Here is a 12,424-nt window from a genome sequence, read left to right as displayed (position 1 = left end):
CTCGCCGTCATTTACGATAAACTTCCAAATCTAAGTGCATCTCAAAGTGTTTTCCACTGGAGGTTAACCAGAATGCAAGAGATGAATAACTGAACGGATCATGCAAACATGAACCGCTGAACATGAGTGAAGGGGTCATCAGGTGAATAGCAGTCCTATCCCTCGTGTTTAATGCTGCTCCTATGAAGCAACATTAGCACACTGTTGATGGTTCCTGCGAGTAAACACTTGATTTCAAAAGTAGAAATGGATGTTTAACTGACACGTGTCATTTGTTTGTTTCACAGTTAAGATTTTCCTTTGAAAAAAATATGTTGGGTTTATTTATCTAAGTCTTCTAAATTAGTTTGACTTTTTTTGGATGTGTATTATGAGCGGGCACACGCTGAATATATGACGTGTAAATGTAAAATCAAACAGGCTCTTCCTCTGGCGTTTACTTGTTCTCTTTAAAGATGTTCTGTAGGAGACGGATGCAGCTGCTCTCTCTCACTACCCTCCCTCATAATCATCCACATAAATATGTTTAATTTGTCTCTTGTCATCCATCACCTCTCCCTTCTCTTTTCACACGTGCCATGTTTTCCCTCTTTTATGTTTGTTCTTTCACCCCTGTCTCTCTGCTTTTCCATTTACAGTATATCCTTCTTCCCTCAGCCGTTCTTTTCCCTCTGATTCTTTCTCCTTTTCCCCCTCGAGGTTATTTTTCTGCCCCTCCATCCCTCTCGTCCCTGCATCCATTCATCATCCCTTCATTTTCCCGTCCTCCTAACAATCCATCCGACTTCTGCTCTCTGACTTCTCTAACATCTCGTCTTGGAATAATTCTGCAGGGATGTCGTGCGCTGGGACCTGCAGAACACACACACACACACACACACACACACACACACACACACACACACACACACACACACACACACATATATATATATATATATATATATATATATATATATATATATATGAGTATATGTGGGCTATACGTGTGTGTGTGTGTAAAATACATATATATGTGTGTGTGTGTGTGTGTAAAATACATATGTGTGTGTGTATATAAAAAAATATATATATGTATGTGTGTGTATGTAAAATATATATATATATATATATATATATATATATATATATATATATATATATATATATATATATATATATACACATACATACATACATAAAACTGACTGCGTTTTAGTTTTTCCATCTCTACACCTACGGATCCTTATTTTAAATCCCGCATGTTCCTTTTTCCTGCTGGCATAAACATCTGATGGAAATAGTATAAATATAAATAGTAATATGAGGGCAGGAGGTTGTAAATCACTGCGACCTTTCAGAATCTCGGGATTTCGACAAATAACGCGTTTCTTCTGAACAGGAGCGAAGTGGCCGCGAGCTGCGCTCGCGTAAAGGCGTGGACGCAACTCAGCCGTTTTACGCACAGGTATAAAAACTTTAGAGTCGCACAGTCGTTAAAAAAGGTCCCTTTTAAATAGATCGCGTTAAAAGGAGAGGGTGTTTCACGAAAACAGCAACAGTCCCCTGAGAAAAGAAATGCATGTAAAATGGAGACGTTTTACTGTTGTTGATGTTAGACGGCGCACGCAGCGAGCCGGGTAGGAAACTAGTAAACCTAAAGCCTCTTAAGCTTCTCCCGCTTCACCCAGCTAAAAAAAACTGGAATAGTATATGTGTGCGTGTTATGTCACATCTACGTTTTAGTAGGACAATAATCACCTGACTGGCTACGTTTCCATCCTGCCATGGCGCACCACACCGCGGCACGAAAGCGCTTTATGACCTTTCTGTTTTGTTTTGTTTCATTGTAATATGTACAGATATTTCCTACAGATAAAGCAGAATGTTTTTATCCCAACACAGAGGTCGTGATGGCCGGTCCTTGCTCAGGGTCGCCATCAAAGGGCTGACATTTAGACCTGGATTTAGGATGGAGGGGAGGGAGAAGCATGGTCACAGATTTCGTTTCTCTCCTATATTTATAAAGAGAATGGAGTATTTAAATCACCTCGGTTATTTAGCTTCAGAGCAGAAAGAGCGCCTCTGCTTTTTTATAATTTACATTTTTATATGCATTCAACCAGGCCTTCATTTAGCTGTTACGAAAAATACGACTCGGTGGTTGTGATGCGGTCTAGATGAGATTTTCGCGCCTGGGGTTATTGGTTCATATACAATATCTCAAAGCTGGATGAGCTCAGCATCTGGGCTTGTTCAAGATCGTGTTCCTCCTTTGTCTTCCTGTCGTGCGCTTTTACGACCCTTTACAATAAACCTTTATGGTTCATTATCATAGACCTGCACCTTTTACAACGAATATACCCCAAAAGCAGTAAAAAACTAAACAAACAAAGGTAAATAAAGGGGAAAATATTCCAGTCTCCTCCTTCAGCTCTATCAGCCAGACTGCCTCCTCCTTTGACTTGTGTGTTTTTGTCATCAGTTTGTTTTGTCGGCCGACTCTCAAACTCTTTGGCATGTTGCGTAAAACAATAACGCCTCCTTATCTCGTGCGTCATTGCGACTATAATCTACCCATGAAAGTCATAGGTGAAGAATTAGCGGCAGGTGAATTTGGCTTCATCTCGAAAGGTTTACTGGTGTTGATTTTCTTCAGCATCTGCTGCTCTCCACGCGTCTGTGGAGCGTTTTAAAGGCCTTCGCTCCCGCCTGCAGACCTTCAGCCTCCAGCACAGCCTGCAAAGATCCAGCCTGCAGCCTGCAGTCCTCCTGCAGCTCTGCAGCCTGCAGCCTGCAGAGATCCAACCTGCAAAGATCCAGCCTGCAGCCTGCAGTCCTCCTGGCTCTGCAGCCTGCAGATATCCAGCCGGCAGCCTTCAGACCTCCAGCCTGCAGAGCTGAAACGACCCAACAGCAGCTGTCACCTTCAATGATACGCTTTTTGCGGGTTTCATCCAGACCAGTCAAATGATTTTGTTGTAGGATACTTATTAAATATTGGCAAGATAAATATCTGCAGAGCTCGAATTTAATGTCTTATTTATTGAAGTGAATAATAACAATAATAATAATAATAATAATAATAATAATAATAATAATAATAATAATAATAATAATAATAATTTAAAAAATCTGGTCAACTGTGCAGATTTATAAAAACACAAACGCTATTCACTCAATACGGAGTGTTTGGTAAAAAGAAAAACGAGTCACGAGAAACCAAAGGCTCCCGGAGATGGTTGAACAGAAACTATTCGTCCAGGACAGGAGTTCCCTTATTGCCTCAATTTGGGAGAGATCAGATGCGGACTGGGCTCGGGGATCCATACAGCAAACAGTTGCTTTTAGTTTTTACTGCTGGTGTTTAATGACTTTCCTCTGCAGCTCCACCTTTCCCCCCAACACACACACACACACACACACACACACAGTACGCAGGATATCTATCTATCTATCTATCTATCTATCTATCTATCTATCTATCTATCTATCTATCTATCTATCTATCTATCTATCTATCTATCTATCTATCTATCTATCTATCTATCTATCTATCTATCTATCTATCTATCTATCTATCTATCTATCTATCTATCTATCTATCTATCCTCCCTCTCTGTTGGAGCCGTAGGCCTTTCCCCGCAGATATTTTCCTTCCCAATCACGACCATCCCCTCCTTCTCTTCCCTCATCCCTCCTGAGATGTTTCTGAGGATTATTCCTCCCTCCAGCAGACCAGTCTCTGCTCGGCCTCGCACCTGATGGCCAGACCTGCACTCACGCGCAAAGCGCTCAGCACATTCTTAAAGCGCCTTTTCCCCTCTTTTCTCCCTGCAAAATAACAGCTGCATTTCTGTCCTGCTTTTATTATTTATTTGTTTATTTATTTGTTGTATTTCTGTTATTTCATTTAACTTTGACCGTCCTTGTTTGTTTTTTTTCTAATTTCCAGAAATGTACCGGCACACAGCTGCAGATGGTTTGATCTGCAATGTACTATTTCGAAAAATCACATTTTAGACATGTTGTCTTAATTTAATAATAATTTATCGAAATTATCAAATGAATAATTGGCAGGGGATAGGCTATATCACTTAAGCCTCGTTTTGACACAGTTTCTGCAGACGAGAAATTTGTTTAGAAAACATTTAAATGCAATGAATGACTGCTCACTAAATTATTATATAATAGACAATTAACTGATGAAAGTTTAGATAAAATTAGATAAACTAACTCTTGGTAAAAAAAAAATAATTAAGATCCAGTAAATTACATCACAGTTGAAATGTTCTCCTTATAAATCATCCCTGCATAAAATGTATTTGCAACTGGACTCACTAAATAATAATAATAATAATAATAATAATAATAATAATAATAATAATAATAATAATAATAATAATAATAATAATAATAATAATAATAATAATAATAATAAAAAGTCGAGCTGTAAATTATTAAATAAATAAATATGGGCGCTCCTTTTTTTTCTTTTCTTTTTTAATCCCAGCGCGCAGTCCCGAGATGTCCCCACCTGTCCCGCCGCGGCCCTCCTCTGTCTCCTTATCTGTTCCGTGACTAGTGAATAGTAAAAGTAAAGAAAACATCAGAAATACGACCAGGGGGAGGCCTCGCAGCGGCCTCGGCTCCCAAACCTGCACCTGATGATCCACCAGGACCGGGGTGATGCCTGCAGGGCTGCGTTTTACGCAGGGAGGCGATGCTGAAGTTAATAAATACAGCATGGAACCTAAAATTACATTTTATTGTAAAAGTCCGTTTTAGAGAGTCTATTTTCAGAGATATCTACCTCTAACTTATTAAGCAGCCTGTTGGTTTCAATTGGGTTCATGATGGAGTCCCTTCATTAGGCTGCTGTCTGTCTGTCTGTCTGTCTGTCTGATGGATCCTCTTCCCGAGTCCGCTTCTCCCTCACTGCTGCCATTGGACAAAACACTTTGTTTAGCTCCCTCTCCTCACTTCCCATTGGGTGCGCGCCTTTGACAGGAAGGGAGAACCGCCCCCCCTGCGCCTGAAAAAAAAATCCCCCAGAAGTGAGTATCAATCAGAGACAAGTTAGAAGAACACAAAGAGAAACAGAGAGACGGGGAGAAAAGGGCCGGAGAGGCGTAAGCGGCAGACCGCATCCAACTCAGGCAGGACTCACCGCGGCGGGATGGCGCAGTCTGCCCTCACACGCACGGCCGGACGCTGCTAGTCACTGTTGGGATTACTTTGGACACTTGGCGAGTTTGCGCCCTTGCTGTAAACACTGACGTGTGCGGTTTTTTCTTTTTTCTCCTCTCTCTCATTTTTTTTCTTCTCTTTTTTTGATTGTTTTTGCTTTGACTTGCGTTTGGACGGACGGAGTGGGTTTTTCGCCGCGTCCCCCCCTTCGGGTTGGATCTCAGAGAAATGAGTGAGCGGAGGCGATCTGCCGCAGCTCTGAGCTCGAGAGCCCACGCGTTTTCCGTGGAAGCCCTGATCGGCTCTAACAAGAAGAGGAAGCTGCGGGGCTGGGAGGAGAAGGAGCTGGAGCTGTCCATGGAGAGCCTGGCCGCGGACGGAGAGGACGCGGCGCACTGCCTGGACATGGACCCGGGTCAGTGCGCAGACACGCACACCGCCGCGCACACGTCTGGATCCCCCTCACACAACACACACACTCCCGGGGAAAAACACGGCTCCGTGTCCAATCACTCCAATCATTTCGCAACTCGGACGCACAGCCCTCCACATTCCGCCCGGGAGTCTGGAGCCGTGTCAGCTTTTAAAGCTTTGGGGGAGTTGGTTGATTTACGCGTTTTTGTTTTGGTGCCACTCAGTGGAGAAGCATTCTTACATTTGCAGATGTAGTTTTTACAAACGCGATGCGCGCATGTGTTTTGAATCTTGGTTTCGACTTTCAGGGAATATGACGCAAAATGTGTCATTTCCCTTCTTAAATGAGCCGGATTCCAGGCCGGAGCCGCGGGTTCTGGCGGCGGACTGGTGGACATACAGCGACACATACGAGGCTCCAGACGCGCTACAAGCGTAAATGTGTCCCATGAATCTGACCCGCGGAGAGAGAGGCCTCCGCTTTCTGCACCAAAGTACACTAACGAATAAACACATTCATAAAATCTACTTTAGTCGCATAAAACATCCACCTTAAATAACTACAATTATATTGTCCACTGCTCAAATTACTCTGATTAGTTTTCCAACTCCAAATAAAAGTATCTAATGGAGGCCAGGAAGAACATCGAGTATTTCCCGCAGGTATGAAGCCGCTCCGATGGCACGTGAGGTAAAAATGACAAAACAATTTGAGGGAAATGTATTAGCCTTTGCAAAAAAGAAAATTACCTATTTACGTCACCAAAGCTCAGTGAAATTAGTAACAATCAAAACGAATTATTAAAATAACTTTATACTTAAATTCTTAAGAACCAAAGTGCAACAGGGATTTTATATTTATATTTTATAGTTTCTAGGCGAACACCTAAAACATGTTATTGTAATTTTCATTTCTCAGTTAATTGCATATTAACCTTTAATTGTATTTTAACACATTGTTACATGACTTGTTCTTATTATTATCATAATTATCATCGATATTATTAATATTTTTCACGGTGCAAATCTATATTTTCAGGATTAATTAAATATCCCTGTTGCCTGCTCTTTCATGGTAAATTCCTGTCGAGTCCAGTGTTTGGACATGAATTAACCAGACAAAAATAAACCTCCTGCGTCGCTCAAAACGTATTCAAGGCCTCGAGTGACTTTACTTCAAGTTTAAACACGTAATTCATCATGTTATTTTTCCCATTCAGGTATACATGCTAAGTATATTTAACTGCCCTAATTGTAGAAATAAAATAAATATAATCAGTTAAATTGAATCATATTTTTGAGAAAAATATAGACGTGGATTACCTTTATCTATGAAGCCCATTCTAACCGGCGAATGTTTACTCTACCTTGGAGAATATTATTTACTACTCTGCGCCATATTTACGTCGGAGCTCATGTGTAGAAATGAGGAGGAAAGCGGAGGGTGAAGTTTTCCCTCCTCTGCTCGCTGCTCACTTGGTTTCAAGTCGAGCCGGAGCCGCTGAGTGCTGCAGTTTGACCTCCGGGGCACAGCGCCGCTACGCAGCGCCTTTACGCAGCGCCTTTACGCAGCGGCTCTCAGCTCCGAACCTGCGTAAAAGTTCATTTTGGTAGGTTAAATCAAACTTTAAAAAAGGTAGAGTGCTTCAGGGCTTTTAGGAAAGAAAGAGTAGGGAAAACGCAGTCAGGGATCCCCTTGTTAAAGTCGTTGTTGTTGTGCAAAAGGGTCTGCAATGTGTTTAAATGCAAATGAGGGAGGTGGAACTAAACGTTAATTAGGAGCAGCCTGTTTCTGTGTTTTCTGAGGATGAAAATAATTAAGGAACATTAACCTTCAGACTTGATTAAACAATTGAGTCATGTCAGACGGGGCCTCTTTTCTTCTTTTAGCTTTTATCGGTGCTTCTCATTAGTCCATCGCGGCTCCTGCGGGTCCCTGGCGCGTCCGTGTCCTGCAGGGGCCCTGCGCCTCCGCGCTGACGCATCTGACCGATGAGAGCAGAGAACAGCGGGCCTCTGTGGTTAAATGATGTGGTTTAGGAATCCTAAACGGGCCGGTTTTATTTTCACTCTGCTCCCAACGAGGCTGGGGGCCGGCTGCTCGTATAACACGTTTACTAGCCTCAAATACAAGGCCGGGGCTGAGCGGCGCACAGGCTCTGGAGCAAGCGCGCATTTTTAACAGTCTACCTGGAAGGGCTCAGGAGCCCAGTTAGCACAGAAAAAGGTCGTTAAGTGAGACCTCACAAAACTCCTACGACATGCACATCCCTATAATTTCTCAGTAAAAACAAGTAAACAGGATTAAGGGCGAGTTTAATTCATTTTCAAAGGTTTGACCTTTACGCACAACACCAGTAAATCACATTTTGCATCTGTTATTAATATGTCTGATTGTACTTTCTTAATGATATACAAACAATGTTTGTGCACTAATCTGAACACTTCATCCATTCTTCGCACAGCCAGTCTGTCAGTGTGTCAGTCTGAGCCGGCAGAGATGTATCTGCGCCTCCGGCCTGAGTCTCCATCAGCAGAGAGACAGGTGCTCACTATGGGCAGTTACTTTCAATTCTTTTTTTATGTATCAATAGAAGCAAAATGGGAACAAATATATTAGGAAATAAATAAATAAATAAATAATAATTAAAAAAGAGCGCTAAAGTGCGCTTTGTTTACGCATGCATTCGTGGCCAAACTGCCATCGTTCACTTCAGAAATGTATTTTGAGACAAAATTCAGACAGTTAAATAAAATACGAGGATATTTGTGGAAGCCAAATGGCTTAGATTATCATCAAATAACCGATCTGTCCATTTTTGCACGACATTTACATGTTTCTTACTCAAGTTGTACCCTGTGCCGGCTTTACAACAGATGATATTTTGCGTTTACACAGTTCAGTGCAAAAGTCTAGGCTCCCCTAGTTGCTTTATGAAAGCTTTAACAGCCATCCGTATTTATTATCCAGTCTCTTTAATGAAGCACAAACAGAAAATACTGTGATAATATTAGAAACTCCTTCAGAAACAAACCCAGAACATTATTTTTGAGGAGAGTGCCCTATTCCATGTTTGCAATATGAATTTAACGATATTTTTCGGGACTCTATTTTTATTTTAGACTATAAGAAAGCCTAGATACTTTATTTTCTGATATTATCAAAGAAACTACAAATAAAATACTGATGCCATTAACACGTTTATAAAACGACGGTGCTACGGACATTTGCACAGTGCGGTGTGCTCTAATGTTCACAATCATTTCACTCATTTTTTATCGAAGCTCTGCAGATCAAAGCATTGTCTGGGTTGTCTGGCTGTTTTTGAAATATTAAACATAATCAGGTTATCAAAGAAATGGAGACTCTCAAAGTTACTCGTGGATCAGCAGATGACAAGTTGTATGTGTCGGGAGTGTTTTCAGTGGAATAAAACACTCCCTCTGCGCCTTCAACTAATCAGGCCAATGCTAAATGTGTGTGTGGGATTTCATGTTTTTCAATACCAAATATCCTTCCCCAGAGATGTAAAAAATTACCTAACTCCCAAATTGAAGGCTTTTTGTAATTATTTGTTTAAAAAAATACATTAAATAAAAAACACTTTGAAAAAACCCCAACAACTAATTTATTTTCAAGAAAAATGGTCAATTTCTCTCCGATGACGTAAGCATGGCAGAACTGAGACTAGTTTGGAGCAGAACCCCGAGCTGAACATACAGGCCTTTTGGGGGGCAGATATAAACATGTCTCTGTTATTTAGATGAGAGCTGGCATGAGCTGATCAGGAACCATAACCACAAGATACAGGCCCCCGGGTGCGTGTGTGGGTGCGTGCGTGTGGGGCCAACCACAGCAGATGCAGGCCCGTTCTGCTGAGCAGGCGCTTTTCTGCTCATCAATAAGCGTCTGTTCGGCTTCAAATGAAAGTGCTGACTTAGAAAGAAGAAACAAAGCATAGCAGTAGATGCTGAGAGACACTGGAGAGGAACTATCGTAGTGAGCTACGGCAGATGAGAGGTTGCTGAAGCAGATACATCTTCTCCCGTCTCTGGTGACCTGCGCTGAGTTTGAGCCCTCTCTCTTTGTGTGTTTGTGTTTGTGCGTGGTTGCTGAGTGTCAGACGACAGGTCCTTCAGCCTGATGACAAGGCTGCCGGCGGAGTCAACAGGTTCCTTCTCTGCCTGCATAGCCTTCTACTAATTAGTCCATTTAATCAGATCACTTTGTCTGGAATGCGCGCACCATGAATACTAGTTCACACAGCAACAAACACTATAGCTGTTATGAACCCCCAGTGTAGTTTTTCAAAGTGAATTTGCTGCTAATTTTCCACAAATATTTCAGTTTGGATACCAACTATATTGTATATGATCCTGTCAGAAAAGGAAATTAATTTGGGTAATCATTAGACCCTCAACCGTATTAGGTTATTTTAGATCTCTTTAGATCTCTTTGAGATACAGGTCAAAATTGTCTTCATTATTTATTTTATTTAATATTATTTCTGTGGATTTGATGATCAAATCAAATTTTGATCAGCAGAAAGCCCTCACTGTGTCTAGATGCCACTGACCCATGGATGTTTGATAACCTATCACACAGCAGTTTGGTTACAGCCTGAAATTATTAAAGCGTTGGGTCTTCCTCAGGGAGGAAACTCAAACTCGATGACAAGAAAATTAGGCAAAATAATACAATTGATAGTACGGGGCATAATGCATCTAATAGCACTCTAATTATAGTGGCTAGATTTTATTCCTGCAATTTAGTAATGGCTATCTGAATACTTTCACTGCGAGTTTACTCACCACTGTAGAAAAAAATAGGCAAAACATTGCTTTCCATATTTTAAGTGTTCATTGAACCTTAGAATAATATGTCAAAAAAGTATATTATTTTATTGTGCATTTAATTCACATGACATTTATGACAATTTAGTGTTCTTCTTTCATCCATCAGTATGTGTTTATAAAGTGTGAGGGGCCAGCTGAGTGTCAGAGGGAGACTGATCAGGTGTGACAGCTTTCATGGCCGCAGTAACAATGGAAATATCTCTAAGAGAGAGAGGGAGAGGGAGGGAGAGAGGGAGAGAGAGAGAGAGAGTGGAAACACTCATCCTTTCTCCCTGTAGTCGTTACGTCCCTCATTACCCCTCGTCTCCCATCCCCATCTCCCTCCTCTCCTCCCGGTTCCAGCTTGGCTCGGCCGCCGTGCGCCGGGACGCGCTCCATCTCCGCCGCTCCGCATTTGCATAACCGTATTTCCGTGCCCCCTCAGCGCGCACAGCCAACCTCTTCATGTCAGAGCCCTCGATAAATAATACATTATTAGATCTGTTTTGATTTTCCTGGGTGGGTTTTTGGTGGCGTTGGTGTTCATTTGCAAAGTATTTCTGAGAAAAGTGAAACGAGAGCCAATTTGTGGTGATCTTGCGAGGATTTCTTTTTTTTTTTTTTTTTTTTTTTAAATCTGGGTGTTGAGCAATAAAGATTTGACATCCCAGCTGGAAAAGCGATGATGCGTTTTGATATCTAACCCCAAAAGGTTTCCATTTGATATTTAAATAATATCACACATGTGTTAGGAAGCATTGCAGAGTCAAGCTCAGAAATCCTTGGTTGGGAAATTTGCATTCCTCTTGGAGTGGAAGTGAATATTAACTTTAGAAAGTGTTGCTTGGATTTAGAATCTGGTGTAATTTCCCTTCATGGTTAAAATACATTCTAATATTGATGTTTTGGGAGATTAAATATAACTGTGAAAATATATCTACAATTCTACAAGCAAAGTGGCCTAATTTTAAAAGTCATACAGAGTTTTTAGTTGGGATAAGCTTGTTTGGTGCCCATCATACTGCAGCCTGCTCTATCAGGGTGCAGCTTGGCAATAATACATGAGGTAAATGAAAGGAGACTGAGGTAATCCTGGTCGATAGATGGGAACCTCTTCGGCAGGTCTGGATTGGGTTCAGGATGGAAGGTTTTATTCACTCTAACATTGCCCCTTTTGATGACTTTGAATGGCCACTCTGTTAAACTGGGGCCCAGAAGGATCCCTGATGGGAAATTTCATTTGCCGAACGAACGTTTCCCACCGGGATTCTTCATCGTGAAGCCCAATTTAGCATTGAATAATCTCATTCGTCGCATTTCAAAGGTTTTACGCAGCATTTATTCTGCTTTTGACATCAGCCCAGAGCCCCGTGACGAGATGAGCCAGCGGGCCAAGCTCGGCCGCTGCTCTCCAAGCTGCAAACGGCAGGTGTGGAGTCAGCGGGGAAAACCGCTGCGCTCTCAGCGCGCCAACTTTCCTGCGTAAAAGCCCCGAAAGCGCATTAATTCCACTGTTTCAGCGCAGCGCTCTCATCATGTTCCTCATTTTCCCTCCAGACTCCGAGGCGAGCCCAGGCTCGGACGGAGAGGGTCTGGCTGAGAGGACGTCGTGCTCCTTCGGCTCCCCTGCAGACCTGGCCCCGGGCCCTGACGCGGCCCCTCCGGCCTCCATGGAGGACATCCAGGTGGAGCTGCAGTGCGCGGACCTGTGGAAGCGCTTCCACGACATCGGCACGGAGATGATCATCACCAAGGCGGGGAGGTGAGCGCCTCACTCACGTCTATCCCATTTCTATAGCTTTCCTTACAGAAACGGGCGCGTCCACGCACGCACACGCAGCCCCGGGCTCTATTTTGCAGGGTGTTAATGCGTCGCACATGCGGCCGCTCCTGCAGCTCTGGCCTGCATGGCGCTGCGGGTCATGTCGGGCTGCAGCGGGAGCTGCTTCTAATTAATCTCTCTAACCCGCTCGGGGTTTTTCATGCTCTCTCGGGCACATATTCC

At 42.5% G+C, this 12,424-nt stretch overlaps 1 protein-coding gene across 1 annotated transcript in view; it reads left to right on the top strand.

Annotated features, from left to right (window-relative positions):
* The first annotated feature begins 5,069 nt into the window (after window positions 1–5,069).
* tbx15 (T-box transcription factor 15) overlaps window positions 5,070–12,424 on the top strand; it is a 47,747-nt gene continuing 40,392 nt past the window's right edge. The window contains exons 1-2 of the mRNA XM_061723314.1: window positions 5,070–5,584; window positions 11,977–12,181. Coding sequence (XP_061579298.1) covers window positions 5,398–5,584; window positions 11,977–12,181 — 392 coding nt within the window. The 5' untranslated portion in view covers window positions 5,070–5,397. The remainder of the gene's footprint in view (window positions 5,585–11,976; window positions 12,182–12,424) is intronic.

The sequence above is a fragment of the Cololabis saira genome, chromosome 6, assembly GCF_033807715.1.
Source record: "Cololabis saira isolate AMF1-May2022 chromosome 6, fColSai1.1, whole genome shotgun sequence".
NCBI classification, from domain to species: Eukaryota; Metazoa; Chordata; class Actinopteri; order Beloniformes; family Belonidae; genus Cololabis; species Cololabis saira.
This window is presented reverse-complemented; position numbering and strand designations above follow the sequence as displayed.